This window comes from Mustela erminea, chromosome 12 (genome assembly GCF_009829155.1).
Source record: "Mustela erminea isolate mMusErm1 chromosome 12, mMusErm1.Pri, whole genome shotgun sequence".
NCBI lineage: Eukaryota > Metazoa > Chordata > Mammalia > Carnivora > Mustelidae > Mustela > Mustela erminea.
Genome location: NC_045625.1, coordinates 26,187,619 through 26,213,159, shown reverse-complemented (window position 1 = coordinate 26,213,159; position 25,541 = coordinate 26,187,619). Strand labels below are relative to the sequence as shown.

The window sequence follows — 25,541 nt, the reverse complement described above, 5'->3', positions numbered from 1 at the left end:
ACATCTATTTAATCAACATCTGGATAAAAATAGAACATTCATGAAACCCCAGAAGCCCCTTTTGTTCTGTGATGTTTTAACCCACTGACCCACCCAGGTGCCCCTTGGTCTGTGATGTTTTAAAAACTGAGTTTATTCTGCCCAGTGTAGGGTGGAAAAGGATGTCTGAGAAATGACAGTTCAAAATTTACTTCTACTAGTTTTAGAGAATCTTACTTAAATGTCTTTAATTTATAAGTGAAAGAATATTTGATTGACATGACATAAAATATTGGTCAGGGGATGCGGTTTGGTAGAAAAGCTCATAAAATCAGGGGACCAGTGTTAAAACTCTATCACTAACTGGGTTGTTTGGGATAAGAACTTAAAACCCAGTATTTCATTTGTAGAGTGAGTAGGCTGGACTAGAACAATGACTGAGCAGTGTTAATGTTCCCTGCTTAGGAGTCTCAGTTTTGGTTCTAAAGAGATGTTTGTTCGTGTTTCTAAATTTAAATAATTTCAGCCTATCCTTTGTTTCCCCAGCAATGGTAAACTGCTTTCTGTAGTTGATACCTCTGTGATATCATAGTATTTACTTTTTACCTTTTCAACAATTACTTAACAATTTTATATTTAATGATTTTAGAGTAAATTCTCTCTGTTAAAATAACCATGTATTTTCTCTTTCCTTACTGGATTCTGACAGGTACAGATTCCTAGCAGTGGAGTTTAACTTTTGGTTAAACTTTTGGTTTGGTTATGTCATGTTGGGATATCCAAAGTACTGGCTACTTCCTGCCGGTAGATCCAGTCAGTATAATGTCATCAGTGTCGTGTAGTGTAGGGTCAGTGTAATGTAGTTTGGATTCCCAGTATGATCAAAATCTCTGTGGACTTTGTCGGAGAGCAGGAAAGTTGACATAGAATTAAGGCAAGACTGCAGTATTTAGGTTCTGGGGTTCCTTGCAAATTAATATGGAGAAAAAGGATTTGCTTACCAGGTTATAGGGGTTATGTTGCTTTGTTTCAGTAGAAGTACTTCATCTTGAACACGAGCTGCAATTGGAGTCACTACCTGTCTACAATTATGATAATTCACTTTTTCCAAGATCCATCTGCTTTACATATAGACCAAATAAGCATGTTAAATGGGATGTGATAGGTATCACCACCTTTTCAGCTTTGATGTTTTTGGTTATAGCACCCATCTCTGTGGTATTGCTTTTTAAAAATACCTTAAGGAGGAGAAGAAACTCTAGGAGATTTTACTTGAATGTTTCTACCATCTACTATTCCTTGCTCCATAGATCAGAGGATCAACATGGGCTTTGTGTCAGTTGCCAACTATGTCTGTTCTAGTTATACATTAAGGAACTGGGGAAATAACCACAAGGTGGGTCTATGGATTTACTTGGCCCACTATGATTCAAACTTGATCCAAAACTGGAAGTAGAATATGACTTCATTTTCTAGCTTTCATTTCATAATAAACTATTTTGATCTTCAAGTCCGTGACAAATTTTGCTAAGAGTTTTGGGGAAAATAATTCCATTGCTAGCATATCACAAATATCTTAACTCAAGGTAGGACAGAGAATTTTTTGTCTTTTAAATATCAGCATGCTAAAAATTAAAAAAAAAAAAAACACATCTTAATTATCACAGCTTGTTCCTAGGCTAAAGGAATATATCTTTGTTTTAAAACTGAGAAAAAAATTAAAGCTATCATACTAACTGTTTTTTCCTATTGAAAATTATTTTATGCTGGAAAGATACACAGGCTGTTTCTGGTTAACTTTCTGTATTTTCACCGTTCAGCTTCACGGTAAACTAATTCTGGTACTGTTATGATATATACAAAGGAACATAACACCTAAGAAAATACGTCATAGGGTTGCCTCATAACTATAAAATGTGTCACCATGGTGTGCATACTGAAGAGAGCATTATAGAAAGGCCAGTTTGATTTAGGGAAGTTTTTCCAGCTGATGTAATTTTGAGAATTAGGCAGAAAAGATTGATGTGAGGGAAACCCTTTAATTCAGTTCTTTTCTTTTTTTCTCTAATAAAATCTTAGTATTGCTGATTTAAGTCTCTTAGGGTTATGAGTACTTTTTTAGAGCTGTGGTGTGTTGTTTTTGTCCCAGCCTTGCAATAAGAACTCGAAAGAATTAGATCTTGGGCTCAGAGATTAAAAGCAGCCTGAGGTCACATTTTGCCTACTTTATCGGTGGGTCATGATCAGTCCATTCAGTAGGTAAGTCAACAAAGCATTTGCCATGTACTAGGTAGTAAGTGTGCTTTTATGTATATTTCTTTATTTTAATCCTTATAAGTTATGTATTACTCCCATTTTATGAAAGTTGAAACTTATAAGAGGGCTTAGTGGTCCTACAAAGATGTCACAAAACTGGTATGTAATTATAGCTGCCTCTTTGATTTGTACAATACAAAGGGAAATTCATGGTAGTGAAATCATAATATTTGACCTCTTGAAATATTTCACATATATTTTTCTGTCATTCAGTACATTTATAGAGCACCTACTCTATACAAAAGTCTCTTAGAATTTTAATAATAAGAACTTTATAAATGGAGCTAATACTTATATGTAAAATGTGCAAGTTGAGGAAAAAGAAAAGTTATTTTGACAAATGTAATCAGAAATGAATGTTACATGAGCAAATCATTAGTATGAAATCATTTAGTAAATTTGATTTGGATTGTTTTGCAAAGGAAAACCTGGGTACATTTGAATTTGGTTGTCAGTGAGTGGTGAGTATCAGGTGGATGAAGGTAATGCTAAATCTGCATTAGAGTAATACTAAGGAACGTAGAGGACAGACACCAGTGAGTGTTTCTAATTGTATGTTTATTCAAAGTAATCAGTTACCTTAGAATGTGTTCTTCATAGTGACTGTGCTCTGATGGGCCCATTATGGCTGTCCTGCAGTGAGAACTCCCATTTCCAGAATGCATTTCCAGAGCTAACCAGGGTATGCTTGTGAGAAAGAGAGAGGGATACACACACACAGTAGGGTTGGAAGAGAGTTAAGAGTAAGGGGGAAAGGGGTGTATGTGTGTAAATAAGCATAGGGAAAAAAGCCTGAAAGTTGCCTCAGACAACTCAGAATAGGAGTGTGATGGAATGGCAGAAATAGAGAGGAGAGAGTAATTTTGCTTTTTATTTTTATTTACTTAGGAAATAATAGTGATTGGCTAATACTTAGTTGCTTACTATGTGCTAGGCCCCCATTCTAAGTGATTTCAAAGTACTCACTTGTAGTTGATCCTTAGTTGATCCTTACAACAACCCTGTGATGTAGGTTTCTTTTTTCTTTGCTTCTTCTATATGTGTGTGTGTGTGTGTGTGTGTTTAAGATGTGTGGGGGTGCCTGGGTGGCTCAGTGGGTTAAGCCTCTGCCTTCGGCTTGGGTCATGGTTCCAGGGTCCTGGGATCTAGCCCCAGTTCGGGCTCTCTGCTCAGCGGGGAGCCTGCTTCCCCTTCTCTCTCTGCCTGCCTCTCTGCCTACTTGTGATCTCTGTCTGTCAAATAAATAAATAAAATCTTAAAAAAAAAAAAGATGTGTGAAAGCAAACAATTAACTTGTTGCATTCACACAACGAGTAAGTGCTGGTGCCAGGATTTATACCTGAGCAGCTAAACTCTAGAGTCTGTACCCTTAAGCACTCTATATTGTTTTTTTCTTTTTAAAGATTTTATTTATTAGAGGGAGAAAGAGAGAGACAGGTGCAGGCAAGTGGGGGGAGGGGCAAAGGGAGAGGGAGAAGCAGACTCCCCACTGAGCAGGGAGCCTTATGTGGGGCTCTATCCAGGACTCTGGGTTCATGACCTGAGCTCAAGGCTGACAGATGCTTAACTGACTGAGCCACCCAGGTGCCCCTCTCTATAGCTTTTCAATATGAAGATGGTGCAGTATGGGAGCTAGTGACCATTACCTAAAGAAAAGATTATACTCATTTATTAGGCTGACTGACCAATGTTATAATCAGTCATCACTGTGTGGTGCTGTATTGCCTATACACATATTTAGGTAGGTCATAATATTTAGGTAGAGACATATTGGTATCACATCTTTTGTGGGACTTGGGCTTTAAAGAGCATGATCATGTATTAAACAAAGTTTAGGGGAAATTGCTACACTGAAGATTGATACCCTGTCTTTTAGTACATTTCTCATAACTGATTTTTCTTCCAGATTGGAACAGGTCACCATTTCTTGAGTTATCACCAGATGCATATCATTAAACCTTGGCATCACTTCACTTGACAGGATGTGTACACCACAGAAAATGCACATCTGCCAACTCATGTTCACTCTTGGGCACATTTTGTTGTATGGAATGGTGGGTTGCACTATTTGACTTTTAAATCCTCCTTTTGCTTTTTTTCCTGAGCACACACAGATGAATTCCCATTTTTTTAAAAAAGATTTTATTTATTTATTTGACAGAGAGAGAGAGCACAAGTAGGCAGAGAGGCAGGCAGAGAGAGAGAGGGGGAAGCAGGCTCTCTGCTCAGCAGAGAGCCTGATGTGGGGCTCGATCCAGGACCCTGAGACCATGACCCAAGCCAAAGGCAGAGGCCCAACCCACTGAGCCACCCAGGCTCCCCGAATTCCCATGTTAATACAAGTATGATGTTAATCTACTGAGCTCACACATACATCCTAAGCGATAACAACAGTTAACTATTTGTTTATAAATTCTTGCAGACCTTATTTTATTTATTACTTGTATAATATTCTGATAGAATAACTGGTTTTCTGTTTTTTTCCCTGTAAATAATTTCTTACTGTATATATTATGTATACACATATGATTTTTTTGTCACATCAGTACTTATAAAGCTGCTACATTTTTTTAAATAGATGCATTGTATTCCACAGATTGGGTGTGACATAATTTGTTAAAATTTTGTTTAATTATACATTTAGTAAATGAACATTTTATTTAAAAGAATCCCAATATGATTAAATAATATACTCGGTATAATTACATAAATTTAAATCCCCTTTGAGCATCCTCCCAAATCCTAGGTTTCCTCAAGAGACAGTAACAGTTAACATGTTGGTGTATTGCAGACCCTATTCTTTGCATTCCATGTATATGCGGGTACCTAGAGAAATGTATCGTGTTTGCATTTTTGCTCATGAATGATTCTAAAAACATTGAAAAAAGTAAATGATTCCATGCTGTAATACTGCGGTTCTACATAATTGTATTTGGTTCTTTGTTTTTGCTGAGTAACAATATCCCATGTTGATACTGCTTTATCACACTCTTTATTGCTCCTGTATAATATTCCATAGCACAAATGATCATGGTTTAACTGTTCTCTAATGATGGTTGTTTAGATTTTTTTTTTTCATTTTTTTCACAGTATTATAAACACACTGCTTTAATATTCTTGTATGACATTTCTCGGGTACTGAGTCAGTTTTAAATCAAAATTTTTTATTTATAAACTTATACTCCCAAATTATTCTTCAGAATGACTTTTTAATACTCTCACAGGAGTATGAATTTCTTCAGACCTTTGCTGACTAATAAGTTAATGAATATTAAGCTGTAAATTTTTTTGCCAATTGGTTGTGTGAGAAATATAACATCTTTTAAAATTTTGGTTTTTCTTGATTACTGATGACTTAAGGGAGGACTTTCTTATTTTGGTATGTTTATTAATCATTTATATTTCCCACTTTGTGACTTGCTCATTTTTCTCTTGTGTTTGTTGTCTTTTTTTGTTGATTTACTGAAATTTGCCTTATGTAATTTGAAAAACACTGTTCCAGACTTTATTCATATAGAGGTTTTAAATTTTAGTGGGGTCAAAAAAGTTTTTCCCTTTATATCTTAATTCAGGTTAAGTACTTTTCCTTCTGTTCTTAGATTGCTAGATTTTTTTGAAAATCAGGAACATTGAATTTTTAGGTCTTTTACTCTCTCTAAAGGGGAGATGATAATTTGTTAGTATGGTGAATGATTTAAATGAATTTTTAAATATTGAATCCTTTTTAATTCTTTGGATAAAATCTACTTGGTCATGATTTATTACCTTTTCAAAAAACTACTGATTTCAATTTGTTATTATACTTCTAAGAATTACAGTGTATCTTCTTCCTTTCTTTTCTTCCTCCCTCCCTTCCTATCTTTTTCCTTTCCTCCTTCCTCTTTCACTGTCTCTTTTTTCTTTATTTATAATTTTTGATGTTGGGAGTATGTTTCATAGAATGATTTAAGTTTTTCTCCTTTGCTATATTCCATAATGGTGATATAGAATAAAAATGAGTAATCCAAAAATATTTGGTAAATGTTTTCCATTAATTTATTGAGGTTAGCACCTTTCTTAAGAGATCTTTGCCCTATAGTTTTTTTTTTCCCATAGTTATATGTAGATTCAAGTTTCTGTCTATTCTTAAGGGAATTTTGGCTGATTTATACTGTCCATTTCAACTGTATCTTCACATTTATTAGATTAAATGCATGTTGCTTTCCTATAATTAAAAAACTCTATAAAACTATTTCCTTATTTTTCCTTCTAATGTTTTGCATTATTTCTGTTTCTGCCCCTGCCCCTTTCTTAGACTTGTTGAACAATGGTCTGTTTTATTGGTCTTTTCCAGTAATAAATTTGGGTTGGCTTTTTGGTTGCCCATCTTCATCTCCCTATTCTAGCTTCTGTTTAATGGGTTTCTACTTTTATTTTTATAAATTGCTTCTATTTTTCTGGCTGAGTTTATTTTTTATTTTATTTTTTGTACTTTCCCTTTGATATTTCATACTTAGAGAATTGCCAGAATAGGTCAAAGAATTCTCAGATATTTTACTCAGATTCACCAACCATTTACATTTTGCCCCATTTATTTTTTTCCAGCTTTATTGAGGTATAATTGATAAAATTATATATCTTCCAAGTGTACAATTTAATGGTTTGATATGCATATGGATTGTTAAATGATTCTCAAGTTAATTAGCACACCCATTATCTCACATGGTTACTTTTTTTTTTAAATTGGTGGTAGTGACTTGAGATTGACTGTCTTAGCAAATTTTAAGTGTACAATACAGTATTAATAACTGTAGTCACTATGCTGTACATTAGATCCCCAGAATTTATTCATTTTATAACTAGAAGTTTGTACTTTAGCATCTCTTTGAATGTTTTTATTTATGTATTTATTTATGTTTTTATTTTTTCAGAGCCACTTGAATGTAAATTGGAAGCATTTGCCCAGTTACATCAAATTACTTAAGTGTGTTAATATTTACGAACCACAAAACAGTTACTAAAATCAGAAAGTTTAACAGTGATACAACACTGTTATTAGGCCAGGGTCCATATTTAGAGTTCATCAGTTGTCCAAAAAGGTCATTTATAAATATTCTTTCCCACTCCAGGATATGATCTAGAATATGCACTGTATGTAGTTGTTGTCTCTTTCATGTTATTTAATCTGGAGCATTTCATCAGCCTTTGTTTTGTTTTTGTGTTTCTTGACTTAGCTTTGCTAAAGTATAGGCGAGTTTTTTTTTTCCAGAAGCACCCTCAGTTTGGGTGTATCTGATTAAGTTAGTTTAGGTTATATATTGTTGGTAGCAGTACTGTAGGAGAAAGATGTGTTCTTGGTGAATCATAACAAGAGTCACCTGATGTTTGTTTATAGTAATGTCTGCAAGGTTTCTCCACTCTAAAATTACTATTTCCCTCTGTAATTAATAAGTGCCTTGTTAGGAAGCATTTTAAGATTGTGTGTATATCTGTTCCTCATCACCCTTTCACCTCTGGGTTTATTTTGTGATTCTGTTTCTAGCCTGTCATGTTAAAAGCTTAGTTTATTTATTTCAGCTTTTATTTTTTAAAGTGCTTAAGATAATTTTTCTTCAAATTTGCTCTGACATATCAACTGGAAGTACTTAAAATAGGGCTGGGAATAAAAGGAGAGAGTAGGTAGGGAGATTGTTTATAGTAATGTACTACTGGGAAACTGGCAGTAAGAGCCCGGACAGAGTATTTTAAAGGTGCCCCAAATTATGTATGTCTTAAAATGTTTCCAGGCTTGGTTTAAAGAATAATAGGTAGAGTTTATGATGATCATGATTGCCACACCTATGAGTAATAGTAAGCTTTCGAAAGTTATGAAATTAAGAAGTTTATTTCTTGGGCGCCTGGGTGGCTCAGTGGGTTAAGCCACTGCCTTCGGCTCAGGTCATGATCTCAGGGTCCTGGGATCGAGTCCCGCATCGGGTTCTCTGCTCCGCGGGGAGCCTGCTTCCTCCTCTCTCTCTCTGCCTGCCTCTCTGCCTACTTGTGATCTCTCTGTGTCAAATGAATAAATAAAATCTTTAAAAAAAAAAAAAAGAAGTTTATTTCTTTAGTGCCATTGGTACCTTAGGATTTGTTTAGCATACAGTTATCTCAGACCACATTTTTACTTTGCCATTTCAGGAGCTGCGGCAATGGCATGGAAGAATCCTCTTTCAAGCTGGTTTACTGCTATGCTCCATTGCTTTGGTGGAGGAATTTTATCCTGTGTATTGCTTGCAGAGCCTCCGTTGAGGTTTCTTGCAAACAACACTAATATATTACTGGCATCTTCAATCTGGTAAGCTGCCATTATGGTGAAATATGAGACATTTTAAAAATTGTTTTGTAAATTATTAATAAATGAATCTTTTTTTTCTTTAAAACCTATTTTATGTTCCAAAAGTGAATGCATGTGCTAAGGAAGGAACCCAAATTAAGCCAATGTTTTTAACTGCAAAGTTTGTCTCTTTCTCGCCCTTCACTTATATTCTGTCCCAGAGGCAAGTATTGTTACCATTTTCTTATGTATTTTAGTTGGAAGCTTGTCAAATGTGAAAGGGCACCAAATATTTGGCCCCAAACGGTTTATCTAACTAACTCATACATACAGATATACAGCAGGATAAAATAAGAATGTGACTAACTACACAAAAAGTCCAAGTGATTATGATTCGTATGTAAGAATTGTTCTTGTCATAGTCTCTGTTGGATTTTTCAGAGCCTTATGGGATGTAGCATTGATTTTGTTTTGTGTTTGTTTTTAGATTATTTATTTATTTATTTGACAGAGAGAGAGAGAGAGAGACAGCAAGAGAGGGAACACAAGCAGGGGGAGTGGGAGAGGGAGAAGCAGTCTTCCCGCTGAGCAGGGAGCCTGATGCAGGGTTCAGTCCCAGGAGCCTGGGATCATGACCTGACCTGAAGGCAGATGCTTAATGACTAAGCCACCCAGGTGCCCCTAATTTTGTTTTTAATTTAATTTTGAAGTGAAGAAAAAAATGTTAGCAGGAATTGCTTTGGTTTCTTACAAATTCAAATATTTAGTTATCCTTAAGGAGAGTGATCCATAAAGCTAAAAGAAAACTATAATACAAAGTGCTTTGCTATGTCTGAAGCAGAAACTATACTTTTGAATAAAAACCGAATCAAATATGTAATGTTAAGAATACTTAAAGTTCATTTTTTTGGTGATAATTTTTAAATGGGTATGTAACCAGTCTTAAAGGGGAATATTATAAATAGTGATGGCTGTGTGAAAAAGTAATAGTGGAAATGTGTAGCAGTGGAAATAAGTGGAAGTAGAATAATAAATTTGATAGCTAATATTTACTGAGTTGTTAACTGTATATCAGCTAAATTCTTTATATTCATATTTAATCATGAGTACTATAACCATTATTTTTCGCATTTGACAAATGAGAAAATTGAGGTATTGAGAAACTTTGCTAAAATTTACATGTTCAGTGATTGAACTAGGATCAAAACCAGGAAATTTGACTTTAAAACTTTAACATTTAATAGCCACTATTTCTCATAAATTAGTTTTTTTTTTTTTTAAAGTAAACTCTCCTCCCAATGTTGGATTAAACTCATGATCCTGACATCAATAGTGCGTGCTTTACCAACTGAGCCAGGCAGGTGTCCCTATGTCTCATAGATTTGTTTAACCACCTCTTATAGAAGTCTTCCATTGGTTATGTGTTTTCTTTCTTTTTTTGAAGTATAATTAACATATAATGTTATATTAGTTTTGGTGTACAGTATAATGTTTCAAGAATTCTATACATTTCAGTGCCCATAATGATAAGTGTACTCTTAAACTCCTTTATCTATTTCATCCATCACCATCTGCCCTTTGGCAACCAGCAGTTTGTTCTCTGTATTTAAGAGTGTTTTGGTCTCTCTTTTCTTCCTTTCTTCCTCCCTCCCTCCCTTCCTTCCTTCCTTCCTGCCTTCCTTCCTTCCTAAGATTTTATTTATTTATTTGACACAGAGAGACACAGCGAGAGAGGGAACTCCAGCAGGTGGAGTGGAGAGGGAGAAGCAGACTTCCTGCTGTTTGGGGAGCCCTATGTAGGCCTTGATTCCAGGATTCTGGGATCATGACCTGAGCCAAAGGCAGACACTTAACGACTGAGCCACCCAGGGGCCCTTCATCTCTTTTTTTATTTGTTTGTTTGTTTGTTTTGCTTCTTAAATTCCACATGTAAGGGAAATCATTGTATTTGTCTTCTCTGACTGACTTATGTTATTTAGCATTATACCATCTAGCATTTCTTTTTTTAGGACCATTCACTAATTATCAGGAAAATGCAAACCAAAGGTACAATGAGATATTACCTCACACCTGTCAGAATGTCTAAAGTGAAAAACACAAGAAATAGCAAGTGTTGGCCTGGATGTGGAGAAAAAGGAACCCTTGTGCGCTGTTGCTAGGAACGCAAATTGATAGAACCATTGTGGAAAACAGAATGAGGGTTCCTTAAAAAATTAAAAATAGAATTTCTGTTTGATCTAGTAATTCCACTACTGGGTAAAATGAAAATCCTAATTTGAAAAGATACATGCACCTCTGTGTTTATTGTAGCATCATTTATAATAGCCAAGATTTGAAGCAACCTGTGTCCATCCATAGATAAATGTATAAAAAAATATGGTATATACATACAATGGAATATTATTCAGCTATAAAAAAGAATGCCTCTTGCTATTTACAACAACATGGGTGGACCTCAAGGGTATAATGCTATGTTTAAAAGCCTTTCTCAAGGACTTTTATTTTTATAACCATATTTTAAAAAGATATTAGCTTAGCACTTATTATAATTTTTATAATTTAATTTATTACAATTTTAATAATGCTGAGACTATATAAAAGGTAGGATAGCCAGAGTCTGACACTTACTGTCATTTCTACTTCTGCTCCTGTATACTAACCACCACTCTTTTTTGCATGGACAAAGTGATTAATAAAAATAAGTTAGAGGGGTGCCTGGGTGGCTCAGTAGGTTGTGTCCAACTCTTGATCTCAGCTCAGGTCTCAATCTCAGGGTCATGAGTTCAAGCCCTATGTGGGGCTCCATGCTGGTTATAGACCCTACTTAAAAAATTAAAAAAAATTAAAATAAGAATATATTACTCCTATGCTTAGTAGTTTCTTAATCTGATTAAGAACAAAATCTAAAACTCTTTACAGTGGCCTATAAAACCCTACAATATCTTCCCTTTCATTCTTTCTGATGTAATATCTTTCTACTGTACTCTTATTCATTCTGTTTTAGCCACCATTGGTTTTATCATTTCTTGAACACATACAGTATTTTTCTACCTCAGTACTTTTGTGCTTGCAGTCTTCTCTCTAATGCCATTTCCCTAGAAGGCATATATATATTTTTTAAATTAATTAATTAATTAATTAATTAATGATTTTTCTTTAAGAGAGGTCTCCCTGACTGAAATAGTACCTCCTCTCCCATAAGTATCACATCATCCTTCTTTATTTTTCTTCTTAGGCTTATTACTATCTGATCTGTTATCTGTTTATTTCTTTTTATCTTGGTCTGTGTCATTCTACTAGAATAATAGCTTATGAGAACAGGGACTTTGTTTTGTGAACTGTGTGATAAGTACTTTTCTGTGTTCAATAAATACATTGCTAAAGAAATGGACTGCTATGTATTGTTATAAGGGATTTCTGTACTTGAGTAGTAAGGAATTCTAGATCTTGATTATTTGATCCCTTAAATGACATAAAATTGCTTTTCTATAAATGGATGCTTTCTTGGATTAAATTAAAAGGTATGTTAGAAATGGAAAATAAATGCATTTTTACATGGTGAATTAATAATATAATAATATATGAATATTATAAATAACATAAAAAATAATATTATAAAAATATTATTTGTTATCCTCAGATCTTTTATTATCCCATTTTTGTATAGGAGAAAATTGAGGCTTAGGAAATTGGTGAATGGCAGGGCCTGAATTCAACTTAGCATTTGGACTGTGATCTTAACCAAGATGAGTTTTCTTTTTTTCCTTAAGATTTATTTATTTATTTATTTATTTGTGGGGTGGTGGAGAGAGAGAGAGCATACACACAAGCAGGCACAGGGTCAGAGGAAGGGGGAGAAACAGACTCCCCGCTGAGCAGGGAGCCGGATGTGGGGCTCTATCCCAGGATCCTGGGATCATGACCTCAGCCAAAGGCAGACACATTTAACCAGCTGAGCTACCCAGGTGCCCTTAGATAAATGTTCATTTTGAACAGTTTTCTTTTTTTAGGACCAAATCTTTTGTCTTATTTTTATTTATTGATTTATTACAATATTTTTTTTCTTTAAAATTTTTCAATTAATACTGAACAGGTACAAAAGAAAATTTATAAAATATGTGCGAAGTGTAAAGAACTGTGATACAATAAAAACGGCATTTTCATTATGTAGAATAAGAATCTTTTTATTATAAGGTGAAATTCAGAAAACCCATGAAAAAGTGTTTTGCCTAATGAATTATTCTGAAGTATAACCTTGAATTCACTACCCAAGTCTAGAGATAAGACTTAACCATTCATTCTAAAACCCCCTTCTATGTGTCCCATTCCAGTCATAATGCTTTTCTCACCTTAAATAAGCATTATAGTAGCACACCATTATCTTCACTTTAATGGTAATTACTTGTATATTTTTATAATTTTATCATCCAAATGTTCATCCCTAGACACTATTCTTTAGTCATGCCTATTAAAAAAATTGATATTTCTTAAGTTGCTTTCATTTTATAGGTTTCCTCTCCATTCCCTTTTTCCCTTATAATTTATCTCTCGAAGAACCAGAGTCATTTGACATGTAGAGTTTTCCATAGCCTGGAACACACTGATTGTGTACTCATGGTACATATCATTATATTTCTAAATCCTGCAGAGGATACAGAGGATTTCTGAAAATTGGTAGTTTGACTCAGAATACAAATCAGATTTAGGTTAGATCCCTTTGGCAAGACCATAAGAGACCTACAATATCTGATTTGCTTTCTTTTTTGTTGGCATTAGCACTCTTACATTTAAAGACTGAATTAATTAACTGGGAATTACAAAATGTTAATAGTCTAATTCTATCTTTTCTTGTGTATTATATGAAGTAGTATAAATAAATACTTCCCACTAATCTATTATTTGGTTATCCAGTTGTACGAACACATAGGAACAGCAGGATAAATCCTTGATTCTTTATCTTTACATACCAATTTTCATGGTAATTAATCGATCCTCTGTCATCCTCCAAAGATGGCCTATTTTATTGTTTTTTGAGTAATTATGAACTTATGGATTTAAGCACATTTTATAGGTTTCAATAAATTGCAGTTGTCATTATTGAAGACCAAATTCTTTCATCTTTGGCTGGTGGGAGCTTCTTCAGATTGATTTTTTTTTTTTAAATTTTTATTTATTTATTTGACAGAGAGAGATCACAAGTAGGGAGAGAGGCAGGCAGAGAGAGAGGAGGAAGCAGGCTCCCTGCTGAGCAGAGAGCCCGACGCGGGACTCGATCCCAGGACCCTGAGGTCATGACCTGAGCCGAAGGCAGCGGCCTAACCCACTGAGCCACCCAGGCGCCCTCAGATTGATTTTTCAAACTGATTAGCTCCTTGCTACTTAATATTAAGATTCATCTTGTAATTTTCTTCTGAAATCACTCATTTCTCTAAGAAGCTCTGGTTTCTCTTAGTGAGAAATGGCATTTCAAGACCAAAATTTGAGCACTAGAGATGTTTGTTATTACTGAATTGATAGTTTCTAAGTCTTTTCAGTGACAGAACTAGGAATAATAAGGATGAAAATTATTCTATTTCTAATTCAAATTCAAGACCATAGAGCCTTCATTAAACTTTCTGTGTGTATATATAATGTATATGTAATATATTTGTGGTGTGTGTGCACGTGTGCGCGTATGTGTGTGTGTGTATCCTTTCTTTTATACTAAGAATTTTCTTTCTTGATGGCTCAAGACTTAATAGAATTAGAATATTCCAACATTACTCATTTCTTTTATTCTTCAGTATACACACAATACACAGTAGCTTTGAGTAACAGTACTAAATATCTGCTGATGGGATTACATTAATTTTTCTGCATATACACTTCTCGTTCTCTTCCCATTTTTAAAATAGATGTGCTATTCTACATAGCCTTACAACCATTACACACTATTACTTTTCACTTCCTAATCCTCATTTAGTCTTAGTTTTACAGTTAACTGTATGTTTAATGCTTATCACCAGTCCTTAAGTCTGTGTCTCTTTAGCAATTTTAGTTGTTTGAAGCTTATGCTCTAGGAGATGCATCATTGATCCCATATGTTGGTGTTTGTGTCTTTTGTACTTGAAAGTCAGTTTTACTGGGTATAAATAAATTGGATCGTACTTTCTATCTTTGAGGATTTTAAAATGTTACTCCATTTCTTATGTCATAAAGCATTGCTGTGAGAAAGTTTGGTGATCACTTTCTTTTCTTTCCCTTATAAGTCACATATTCTTCTAGATGCCCAAAATAATTTTTTTCCTGTTAAGACCTACTAATGTAAATACAATAAGTCTTGATGTTGGTCCTTCTGGGTCAATATTTTTAGGTATGTGTTATGTTCTTTTTAGTAGGTACTTTTTGTTTGTTTTTAATTGAGAACAAGTTATTTTAGTATTTGTACTCTTCAAGACTTGTATGGTTGTTATATGGCTCTTTGTCTTTCTTCAGTGACTTTTTAAATCTCTTTAAAAATTTAAAATGTTTCCCCTTCTATTTCTTTCAAGGTATTGTTATGTTTATTTCTCTTTGTTTTCATTCTAGTTTGGTTTTCATTACTGAAGTGATTTCTTTTCCTTTAAAGAATTTTTTTTTTCCCCTGAGAATTGTATCTTCAGTTCTCAGTTTTTCTAATTCTGATGTATATTCTTTTATATGTTGTATCACTTTTCTTAATGTCTTTAACTTATTTTGAACACTAGGTTGGAATTTTGATCTTTTTGGTGGACACATTTTCCTGAATGCTTTCATTGTCTGTAGGGATTTATTCTGCCTTTTTTTTTTTTTTAAATAAATTTATGTGGGATTTGACCTTGATATCTTTCTTTTGGTCATTTTTATGTTGAATTAGGTTTCTTGAACTTTTAGGGTAAGGTGGAATTCAGGAAAGATGTTATGACTTCATAGAGCTAACTCCTGCTTCTGTTGTTTTTATAGTGTTCAGAAGATGAGGACCAGACCTTTTTCAGTTTTTCTGTGTCTCTTTCCCCTTAATCCAGTTTGGTCTGAACCTTCCATTTCTTCTATTTCTCTGTACTGCTCAGTTTTGATTGTATACTAGTGTTTTCTTCACATTGGGCTTGTTCTGGGAGACAGCTTAGGTGGATCCGTTTTGAAACTTCATGGGGACTAAACTGCTTTAACCCCTTAGACCTTTTTACTATGGACCCTTTGTCTCACCTGGTATTGGAGAATGCCAGAGTCTCTCCCAGTTTCAGCCGTTATTATTGTTTCCAAATTGGCCTCTTGTACTTGCCATTGAATCCTCATTTGCTATTTTGGAGTTGTTTTGTTCTTAGGTTCATTAGTTGCCACTTTGTTGCTTTCTTCCTTCCAAAAAGTAGAGGTCTTGCAGGTAGAGAATTGTCTCTGCCCTTATGCCTTTTGTGGTTTGAAGGGATACCTTGTCACATAATTTTAAGTGTTTTGGATGGGATTTGGTTTTGCTTTCTAGTTGCCTTGTTTTTATGTTGGGATTTGAAGAGATCAAAGTCTGTGCAGCCAGAGCTGCCATCATTTTCCCTAAAGCCTTGCCATTAGTTTCTGTATCCCTTGTATGCCACCATCCCGCCGCCTGCTCCATCCTGTCTCCTTTCTTCCTTTCTCAGAGGTAACCATTACTCTTAATTTTGTGCTTATCCATTCCTTTACTTATCTGTGTAGTTTTAGCATATGTTTATATCCCTAAGCAATACAGTTTTTCAATGTATATATGGTATCATGTGTATATATTTTTCTGTAACTTGCTGTTTTTGGTCAGTCTGTGTTCTTGAGATTCAGTCTTACTGTGTATGGTTGTAGTTTTTTTTTTTTCACTTCCAGCATACTAGAATTAATTGTCATAATTTAGTCATTATTCTGTTGGCAGAGTTGTTTCTAGTTATTTTTCTATTGCAAACAGTGTTGCTAAGAATATTCTTGTGTATACTTACTGGTGTACATGAGCAAGATTTTCTCTTGCTATTTGCTTAAGAGTAGATTTACGGAGTTACAGAGGAAGTGATTTTTAGACTATGCTTCGTAATGCCAAATCATTTCTCAGAGTGGTTAACTAATTTACACTTTCATTGTATTGGATCCAACCTAAGAACTGGACCTTACCAATAACTTTCTTTTCCCCTGTCCCACTTCTCTGTACTTTTCCTGCAGATAACCTCTTTCCTGTTTGTGTTTATTCTTCCCTTTCTAAAAAAAGAAGGCATAATAATATATATCATATATAATTATATGTACTTATATATATTCACATGTATAATCTATAATCATATATGTAAAATAATATATATGAATATCTACACAATAAGTTTTTAGTTTTATTTATTTTTGCCCCTATTTTAAAATGGATTATTATACTGTATATGGTTTTCTGGGATGTGGGCTTTTTTTTTTTTTTTTAAATTTTATTTATTTGACAGAGAGAACAGTGGGGTCGTGGGTGTAGGGGCAGAGTTAGAAGCAGACTCCCCCCTGAGCAGGGAGCCTGATGCGGGGCTTGATCCCAGCATCCTAGGATTACAACCTGAGCCAAAGGCAGAACTTGGCCCACTGAGCCACCCAGGGACCCCAGGACTTGTTATTTTCAGTCAAAATTATGTTAGTAAGATTCAGCTGTGTTTTTGCAAGTTCTTTTAGTAGCTTCCTTCTTATGCTCTATAATTTATTAATACCTATATTTTATTTATTCTGTTGACTATCATTGTTATTGGTTACAAAACAATAATAATAGCAACCACTGATAGAGTATTCACTATGTCCTAAACATTTTTTTAAATGTTTTATATGTATTATCTCCCTTAAACCTTATAAGAACTGTGTGAGGTAGGTACTGTTTTTTGTTTTTTGTTTTTTTTTCATTTAGCAGATGATATAACTGAGCAAGATGGGTTAAGTAACTTGCCTAAGATAACACAGATATCTACTAGTTGGGGCCAGGATTCAAATCTAGTCTGTCTGTAGTTGGCTCTTATGTAGTGTGTTGTTTTGGATTCTGGAAATACAGATAATATTTCTGTCCTCTCAGATCTTTAAATATAAAATATGCTACTTGTTCAAAGACACAGCGTATTTTACTATTTTTAAGGTTTTATGAGACTGACGCGCTGCCTACTGCGCTAAGGAGGCACCTTAAGGTTTTAATGTTGAGAAAAAATTTATAATCTTTATTTGATTGTAATTTGAGAGATAAAATTATGTTTGGAATGTACTTCAAAACTCTAGCAAGCTAAACTATGGGACTCTGAATGCACTGATTGGGAAGGCCATCTTTATTTAGTACAATAGCTCTATGTACTATTACACTATGTACAATAGTACATAGTGCTCACATGTGGATATTAGCACCATCTACTGGCAGCGGCAAACAATAGCTTGGTGTGTCATAGTATAGTATTGTTTGGAAGACAGTGTACACCTTAATAGGATTTTTCTTTTTGAAAACTGCTCCTGGAGAAATTAGTATTTTGTAATTTTTTTGTGTACTGGGTTTTGTGTTGCACTTTGGTTTCCTTAAACTTCCAAGTATCAACTATTAAATACTGCACATTTGCATACTTTGAGACTGTATTACTTTGAGGAAAAGTTCAAGAAAAAGTATAGCTTTATAGGTCTGTCATCCTTCAGTAGTCTTTTTCAAAGCATACATAAAATACATAAACTTATTAATTTATTAGAGTAATCGGAGGAAGAGCAAAGTTGTCATATTGGACTAATATGAAGTATATTTAATTTGTCATTCTGCTTTGGGTTAGTTAAGTAATACTGTCTTTTGGAGTCAGAGGAATAGAATTAATAATGGAATGAAAATAAGGGTTCTCTGACTAACTGTGGGAAACTTCTCTCTGCTCAGTTCTTGGTATTAACCTAAATTTTACTTTCATCTTTCCTCCTTAAACTGGTTTAGCTTTCATTTGTCAGTGGCCTGGTATCTTGTTTATGTCCTGTTTTAGACTAACTTCTATATTTTGAACCTTTCTTTGCTTTTTTATTTCTCTCTTTTAACCTGTGTGACTTAAAAATGTATGAGAAATCATTTGCCTTCTCTCTCTATTTCTTGTCTGATATTTGCCATTTCTTCTTCTTTTCCAATATGTTTTCTTGAGACACTTTACAAGTTAAAGTTGACTTAGATGTGATGATTTTAGTTAAGAAGAGAAATATAATCTTTATAAAAGAAGGGACATGGTGACTGCTTAATGATTGTTGGTTGAGTGGTTCATTAAGGAAATTTTAAAAAGCTAACTTATAAGCAAGAATGACTCTGTAGGGAGCCATTGGTCTGATATATTTATTTGTGAATCTACTGAGAACAATACACAATTGTTTTTTTTTATTGCCCTGAGGCTATTTAACACTTGAAATGAGAATTGTTTTCTGTTTAAAATATTAGATTATTATTGGTATACTTTAGCAATATCTGATTAAGATAAAGGCTTGTTTATTTAAAAATAGCAATAAACAAATTTTAGACTGTATGTCACATTGTCACATAGTTGAATTTAAAAAGTCAAAGTTCCAATAGTTTAGGTTTTTAACTAATGTTAAAGATTGTCTTGGTGTAGGAAATGAAAATGCAGTCATTATGCTGTATTTGTTAAGTTTTTGTTGTTTCTTTGACTATTTTACTTTTGAGCATTCATTACTGCTAAAGGGAAACCTAATTCCCCTTCCTTAATCTGATCTATGGTAGATACCAAAGCATTTTTATTACATTTAAAAATATTTTTAAAAATTGCTTATTTTAAGTGTAACTTCCCCCCCACCCAACACTTAGTCGACTACCTTATTCTGTATTTAAAGAGAAAGGTGTATAGGGGGCTCTCAAAAATATATGAACATGTAAAATTTTTAAATGATACGAGTTTTCAAAATGCCTTTTATTACTGTCAGATAATTTATTCCTTTCTCTCAGACTCTTTAATTATCAACTGATTCTTTGATTTGATATATTTTGTCTCCTGATTAACTGCTAATATTGCTTAATTCAGAGCTACTTTTCCTCATGCTGAGTTTTAGATGAGGGGATAGCAAAATGAATGATTACTGCCATCTAAGGACTATTATAATTTATTATGAACTTTACACTCTTTATATGTTCTAGAGAAAAATATGTAAAGAGATCTGTTGTGGCAGAAGAACTGATTGTTTTAGTTGTAGAGTCATCAGAATTTAGTCTGAACTGAAAATATTAAAATGAAACTCCCAATGTCGACATACATGGTAGTATTTGAGGGGGACCTTGAAAAATAGGAAGGAATCGGTAAGTGGAGATGAAGAAAGGGTGCTTAATAAGCCTAAACAAACCATTGCATCTTGCATTGGATCTTTGAAGTAGTATTTTAACAAATAAATTTCATATTCTATGAATACTCTTGGGAATTCTGACTTTATGAATCATGAGTTGCAGTTCTTTTAGAAGACATACAATACTTCTTTCATGTGGTGTATTCTGTATCACTCCATTAGAAGATTATGTTCTGCTTTAAGCATGAAATTGTCTGCCAGAGTATTTTAGAAATGGGAGAAAAAAAAACTAGTGTGTTTTCCAGTTAATGCAGTTGGTATACTGTTTGGACACGTGCTTAGAGAAAAAATTAAGTTTCAAAATATAATTTACCTGGGGCGTGAATTGTTTTTAAACTAGTATCACAATTTAGAGAACATTTTTCATATTCTTTTACCTGTATGTAAAAATATTTTTCCTCAACACAAATCTGTCTCCTTGAGAGTTATCACCTTTCTGTGTATAGGCCCTAGTTTATGTGCTGCACAAAAGGGCACAGGTAAAGATGTTTGAAAGGGTTGAAATGCAGCCCTTCTCAGCTACTAAGGGCTCTTCTCTAATTCCTTTTCCCAGAGGACAAACACACTCCAGTTAGAGAAGCCTCTATCCTAGAAGTGATTATACATTTGCTTTATTTAGTGAGTGGATTCAGCACTTACCTTCTAAAAGAGTATAGGCACAGATTAGGAACTCAGTAAATATTTTTGCATATATAGAATATTCAGAAGTCCAATCAAGATGAAATTCCCCTTTGATCCTGTTGTTTGGGCAGATTATTATGTATGTCTCTTGTGATTTAGAAAAATTGACTACCCAGTCTATGGTTTTCTTGAAGTCAAATTCTTGGTTTATATGGAGAATTCAGTTCGTTGTGCTTTGCCAAATTGTTATTGCCAATATGCTGGGTTTTAATTTTTTTATATAGCTGTTCTTGTGATTTAATGGTTTACTGATCAGCACGGGAGTTTTGACCTGCTCCGTTTCTGACCTGGGCCGGTTCACCCCTCCTTAGGCAACCTGGTGGTCCCCCGCTCCCGGGGGATTTGATGCCAAACTTAGTGCAGACACCCGATCGGCATAGCGCACTACAGCCCAGAACTCCTGGGCTCAAGTGATCCTCCTGCCTCAGCCTCCCGAGTAGCTGGGACTACAGGCGCGCGCCACCGTGTCCAGTGATTTAATGATTTAAAAATCTAACTTACTCAACTAAATTGAGTGTATGTTAAATATTCATTAAATAATTTATATCTATATATTAATGCACATTATACTTAATATATTTAACATTTTATTTATAAAATATTTATTAACATAATTTTATTATAAATATTTATACTTTATATATTAAAATATTTAAATTTTAATTTCAGGTATATTATATTTTTTTGCCCATGTGACCTAGTTTCCCAGGGCTATTCTTTCCTACCTGTTCAACTCTTGGCTGCGGGAATGAAGGAAGTGACCAGAACTTGGAAAATAGTAGGTGGAGTCACACATGCTAATAGCTATTACAAAAATGGCTGGATAGTCATGATAGCTATTGGATGGGCTCGAGGTAATATTAACATTATGTGTTTGTAAATATTCTGTTACTGATATATTACTGCTACTGAAGGATTGTCTAGTAAAATTAATGAGGATCACATACTTTAGTAACAGTATTTTTGGAAGAAGGAAGTCTTCTCTTGGCTAGTAAAGTTAATTCATAACTAGTACTTTCACTAGCACTAGTCATCAGCCATTTTTTTGAGCCTGACTACCTTACAATATAAAATTCTTCTGATTGATTTGATTAGTATCTCAGAACCAGAGAGAGTCATAGTTAATTAAGGTATAGTGCCACCATAAATAAAATAAGTTCACTTAAGAAATTATGTAAAAGGATTATATTAAAATTTGCTCTTTTTTTGTAACTTTTTTCATCCCAAATAACTAGAAGTAGTAAATATTATTGATTATGGGTTCATCTTTACTCTGTATCGTGTAGAAATTGAATAAATTTCCCTAATCTTTTATTGTATTATACTGCATCTAAAACTAGTATCAGGGAATGAAATGATAAAGCAGAAAATTTTAGTTTTCAGGCCTGAAATAAACCTTTAGGAACATCTCTGTTCTTGAGGCTCCTTAACCTTAATTTTAACCTTAATTGTGATACGATAGACAGTTGGCAACACTGACGGAAGGGAGGTATTACAATTGTTTCAGTACCATAAGTATACAAGAAAACTATTTTCTTCCTCCTCAAAATTATATTGGGATTTTCTTGGGTTGTTTCAAATATTTCCTCCATAAAATTTGGCTAAATATTCTTGTTTTATTTTTAGGTGCAGGTGGTAGCATTATCACGAATTTTGAACAGTTGGTAAAAGGAGGTTGGAAACCAGAAGCTGATGAATGGCTGAAGATGTCCTAGTGAGTTGGTGTAATCTATACTGAGACCAGCTTTTTATCCTTAGATCTTACCACATTTCTAAATATGGATGCAATGGAGTTTAAAAAAATAGTCATGATAATGGGAGGAGAATCAGGAAACTTACTCTTTCAAAAAGTCTGCTCTCTCAAATGTAGTTTTTAAAATAAATATTGATTCTTTTCTCTGTGGGTTCCTCCCCTTAGAAAATAAAACCAAACCAGAACTCTTGGATTTTTATAGAATCGTGGGAACACTGTGTATTTATGGAGAAAAAACTACATAGGAACACACTTCACGGGATGGAAATGAATCAGTTGCAGGTTCTTGACATCTTCATTAATGACTACATTACTCAGATTTCAAATGCACATAGTAGTAAAATGTTAAGCTTATGGGAACAAATCAGTTCGTTATCATAAGACATTGTTGCTTTAAAAATGAGAGTTGAGCTTAATTACACATAAAAATAAGATTAGAGAAAGTAAGCCACTCTATAATTGTAGGGTGCAGAGACTACCTTTTGCATCCATTTAAGAGAATCTGATCATTAAATGTTATCTAAAGATACTTACTCATTTGTAAGTAAGTTCACAGATGTATCCCTGATGCTCCCGAAAATGAAATAGAGAGATGTAATTACTATTTCCACAGCTCAAGAAGGAAAGTACTTAGGGAATAGTAGTCATAGTAAGCAAGGTAAGGAAAGACTCCATTTAAAAATAAGCTCATTAGAATAGATTAAAAATGAAGTTTAGAAGCAGTCTGTGATGACGTATATGTTTCTGTGGACCAATAAATTCTAGGAAATTTAACTTAGAAGGAAAGTACCCCTTAAAGTGTGAATGAGGTAGTTTAGAAATAGAACAAATAAGGCTTTGATAAGTTATAAGTAAGGCATTAATGAGATTCAAGGGAAATTTTTCTCATTTTGAGCATATGCCTTGAAATGTTTTTTGTAAAACATTTCTTGGGCTCTTACAACCAAAATCAAATTGTTTCTCCTTTGTTCAAAACCTTGGGAATGACTGCCCAGATGGCCTGTAAAATCCTCCCAAGATCTGCCTTTCTTCCATACCCTATTTGCTTTGACTTCATTTCTTACTATTGTTTCTTTTGCTTGTATCCTTGAACAAGCCAGGGAATTTGCACTGTATTCTTTTTTTTTTTTTTTTAAATATTTTTATTTATTTATTTGACAGAGAGAAATCACAAATAGATGGAGAGGCAGGCAGAGAGAGAGAGAGAGGGAAGCAGGCTCCCTGCCAAGCAGAGAGCCCGAGGCAGGACTCGATCCCAGGACCCTGAGATCATGACCTGAGCCGAAGGCAGCGGCTTAACCCACTGAGCCACCCAGGCGCCCCTGCACTGTATTCTTGAATAAATATACCACGTAGTAGATACTCAATAAATATTAGATGAATGAAAGAATTATCAGCTGGTCAGACGAGATTGATCACTGGTTTGTTATGGTATTTTGTGTATGCGTGTATATATAAATTTCCATTTATATATTACCAAATACTTTTGCATAGTAGAGAAAGTCCATATGGTCTTAGAGAATACATATATTGTCATAAACACAATGTTGGTAGAATTATGAATATTAAAGGTGAGGGCTCAGAAGAAAGTGAGGAGCATGATATTGGAAATTGGAGGAGATGTGATATAGTTAATAGTGGGAGAAAACTTAGTTGAGTTGTTTGCCACAGTTACATAGAAAGCATAATTGTGAGCAGTGAACTTGGGTATTTAGCTGAAGAGATTTCAAAGCAGTGTTAAAGGTTTGGACTGGTTTTTCCTTGCTGCTTTTAGTAAAGTGAGAGAGGAAAAGTTGAATTTAGGGAATAACTGCTGAACAAAGAAAACAAGATGACGATTTGGAAAGAACTCAGCCTATCCAGATTGCAAAAGATGATTAAATTAGGAGATTCATTTTTAGTAAAGTCTGTTGTGGAGACTTTCTAAGTCTTACTCTAAAGGTAAAGATTAAAGGGTGCGGCTGGAAAACTTTTGCTAGTGTTAAAGAAATTAAGTGTGTGACTCATGGATGCATTCAGCCATCACAGCACAAGCCAGGAATACACCTGAGATTATCCAGAAAAGATACATGAGGGACCATCTTAACTAATATCATGGATCCCTGTGTCATATGCTGGAGACTCACAAGGTATTTGAAAATGTTCTATCAGTAGAAACACTGCTAGCTTTCACTAAAAGGGACAGAAATAAGGTGAAATAAAAGGAGGCTGTCAGACTCCCAAAAATGTATAGGCAGGAAACAGGCTGATAAAACTGCTCAGTTGCAAACGTGTGTTACCCTTCAAAGAAAAGGAAAAATTAATTTTGGCTGGAAACCATGGGCCTGAGGTCTGAGGCCAGGCTCCTAGGTTAGAGTCCAGGTGCAGAGGCCAGAGCCACGAGTGTAGAGATAGGAGCTGTGGACTCAAGAGTATGGAGCCTAATTTCTATTCTAGGCCTTGGAACTTTGAAACCTAATAGAATTTGCCCTGCTGGATTTTGAAATTGCATAGGACTAGTGATCTCTTTTTTCCCTCCTTACCTTTCATTTTCTCCCTTTTGGAATAGAAATGTCTCTATTACCATATACCTATTATACTATTGTATTTTGGATGCAGATAAGCTCATTTTCTAGTTTCATCAGAAACTAACATAAGAATATTTTCTAAATGCATCCTGATCTTCCAAACCAGTCTCATGGACATTTTCCTAACTCAGTCCTTCTCCAACTCCCTGTACCATTTTATTGTCTGCAGAATCCTTGCTTTTCAGATTCAGTGCCTCTGAATTTATGCTCTAAGGGAATGCAGTCCAAAATGGAATGTGAGTGTGCTAAGAGGAACCCATGATGAGGCACTGTGGTACAGAACCCAAACTTAGAAACAAAGAATAGCAAAATGACATTAAGATAAGCCTAATTTCTTTTTCTCTTAATCTCATCCTTTTTTTTTTTTTTTTTTTAAAGATTTTATTTATTTGACAGAGAGAGAGAGATCACAAGTAGGCAGAGAGGCAGGCAGAGAGAGCGGGAGAAGCAGGCTCCCCGGCCAAGCAGAGAGCCCGATGCCTGGCTCAATCCCAGGACCCTGAGATCATGACCTGAGCCGAAGGCAGAGGCTTAACCCACTGATCCACCCAGGCGCCCCAATCTCATCCTTTAAAAATGTCAATTTGGTGTACATTTTTATAATATAGTTGTACATGTATATAACTTATAA

At 34.4% G+C, this 25,541-nt stretch overlaps 1 protein-coding gene across 1 annotated transcript in view; it reads left to right on the top strand.

Annotated features, from left to right (window-relative positions):
* The window catches only part of TMEM38B (transmembrane protein 38B), a 59,444-nt gene that overhangs the window by 5,396 nt on the left and 28,507 nt on the right, over positions 1-25,541 (top strand). Inside the window, exons 2-4 of the mRNA XM_032307949.1 lie at positions 8,452-8,608; positions 21,260-21,444; positions 22,217-22,304. Coding sequence (XP_032163840.1) covers positions 8,452-8,608; positions 21,260-21,444; positions 22,217-22,304 — 430 coding nt within the window. The remainder of the gene's footprint in view (positions 1-8,451; positions 8,609-21,259; positions 21,445-22,216; positions 22,305-25,541) is intronic.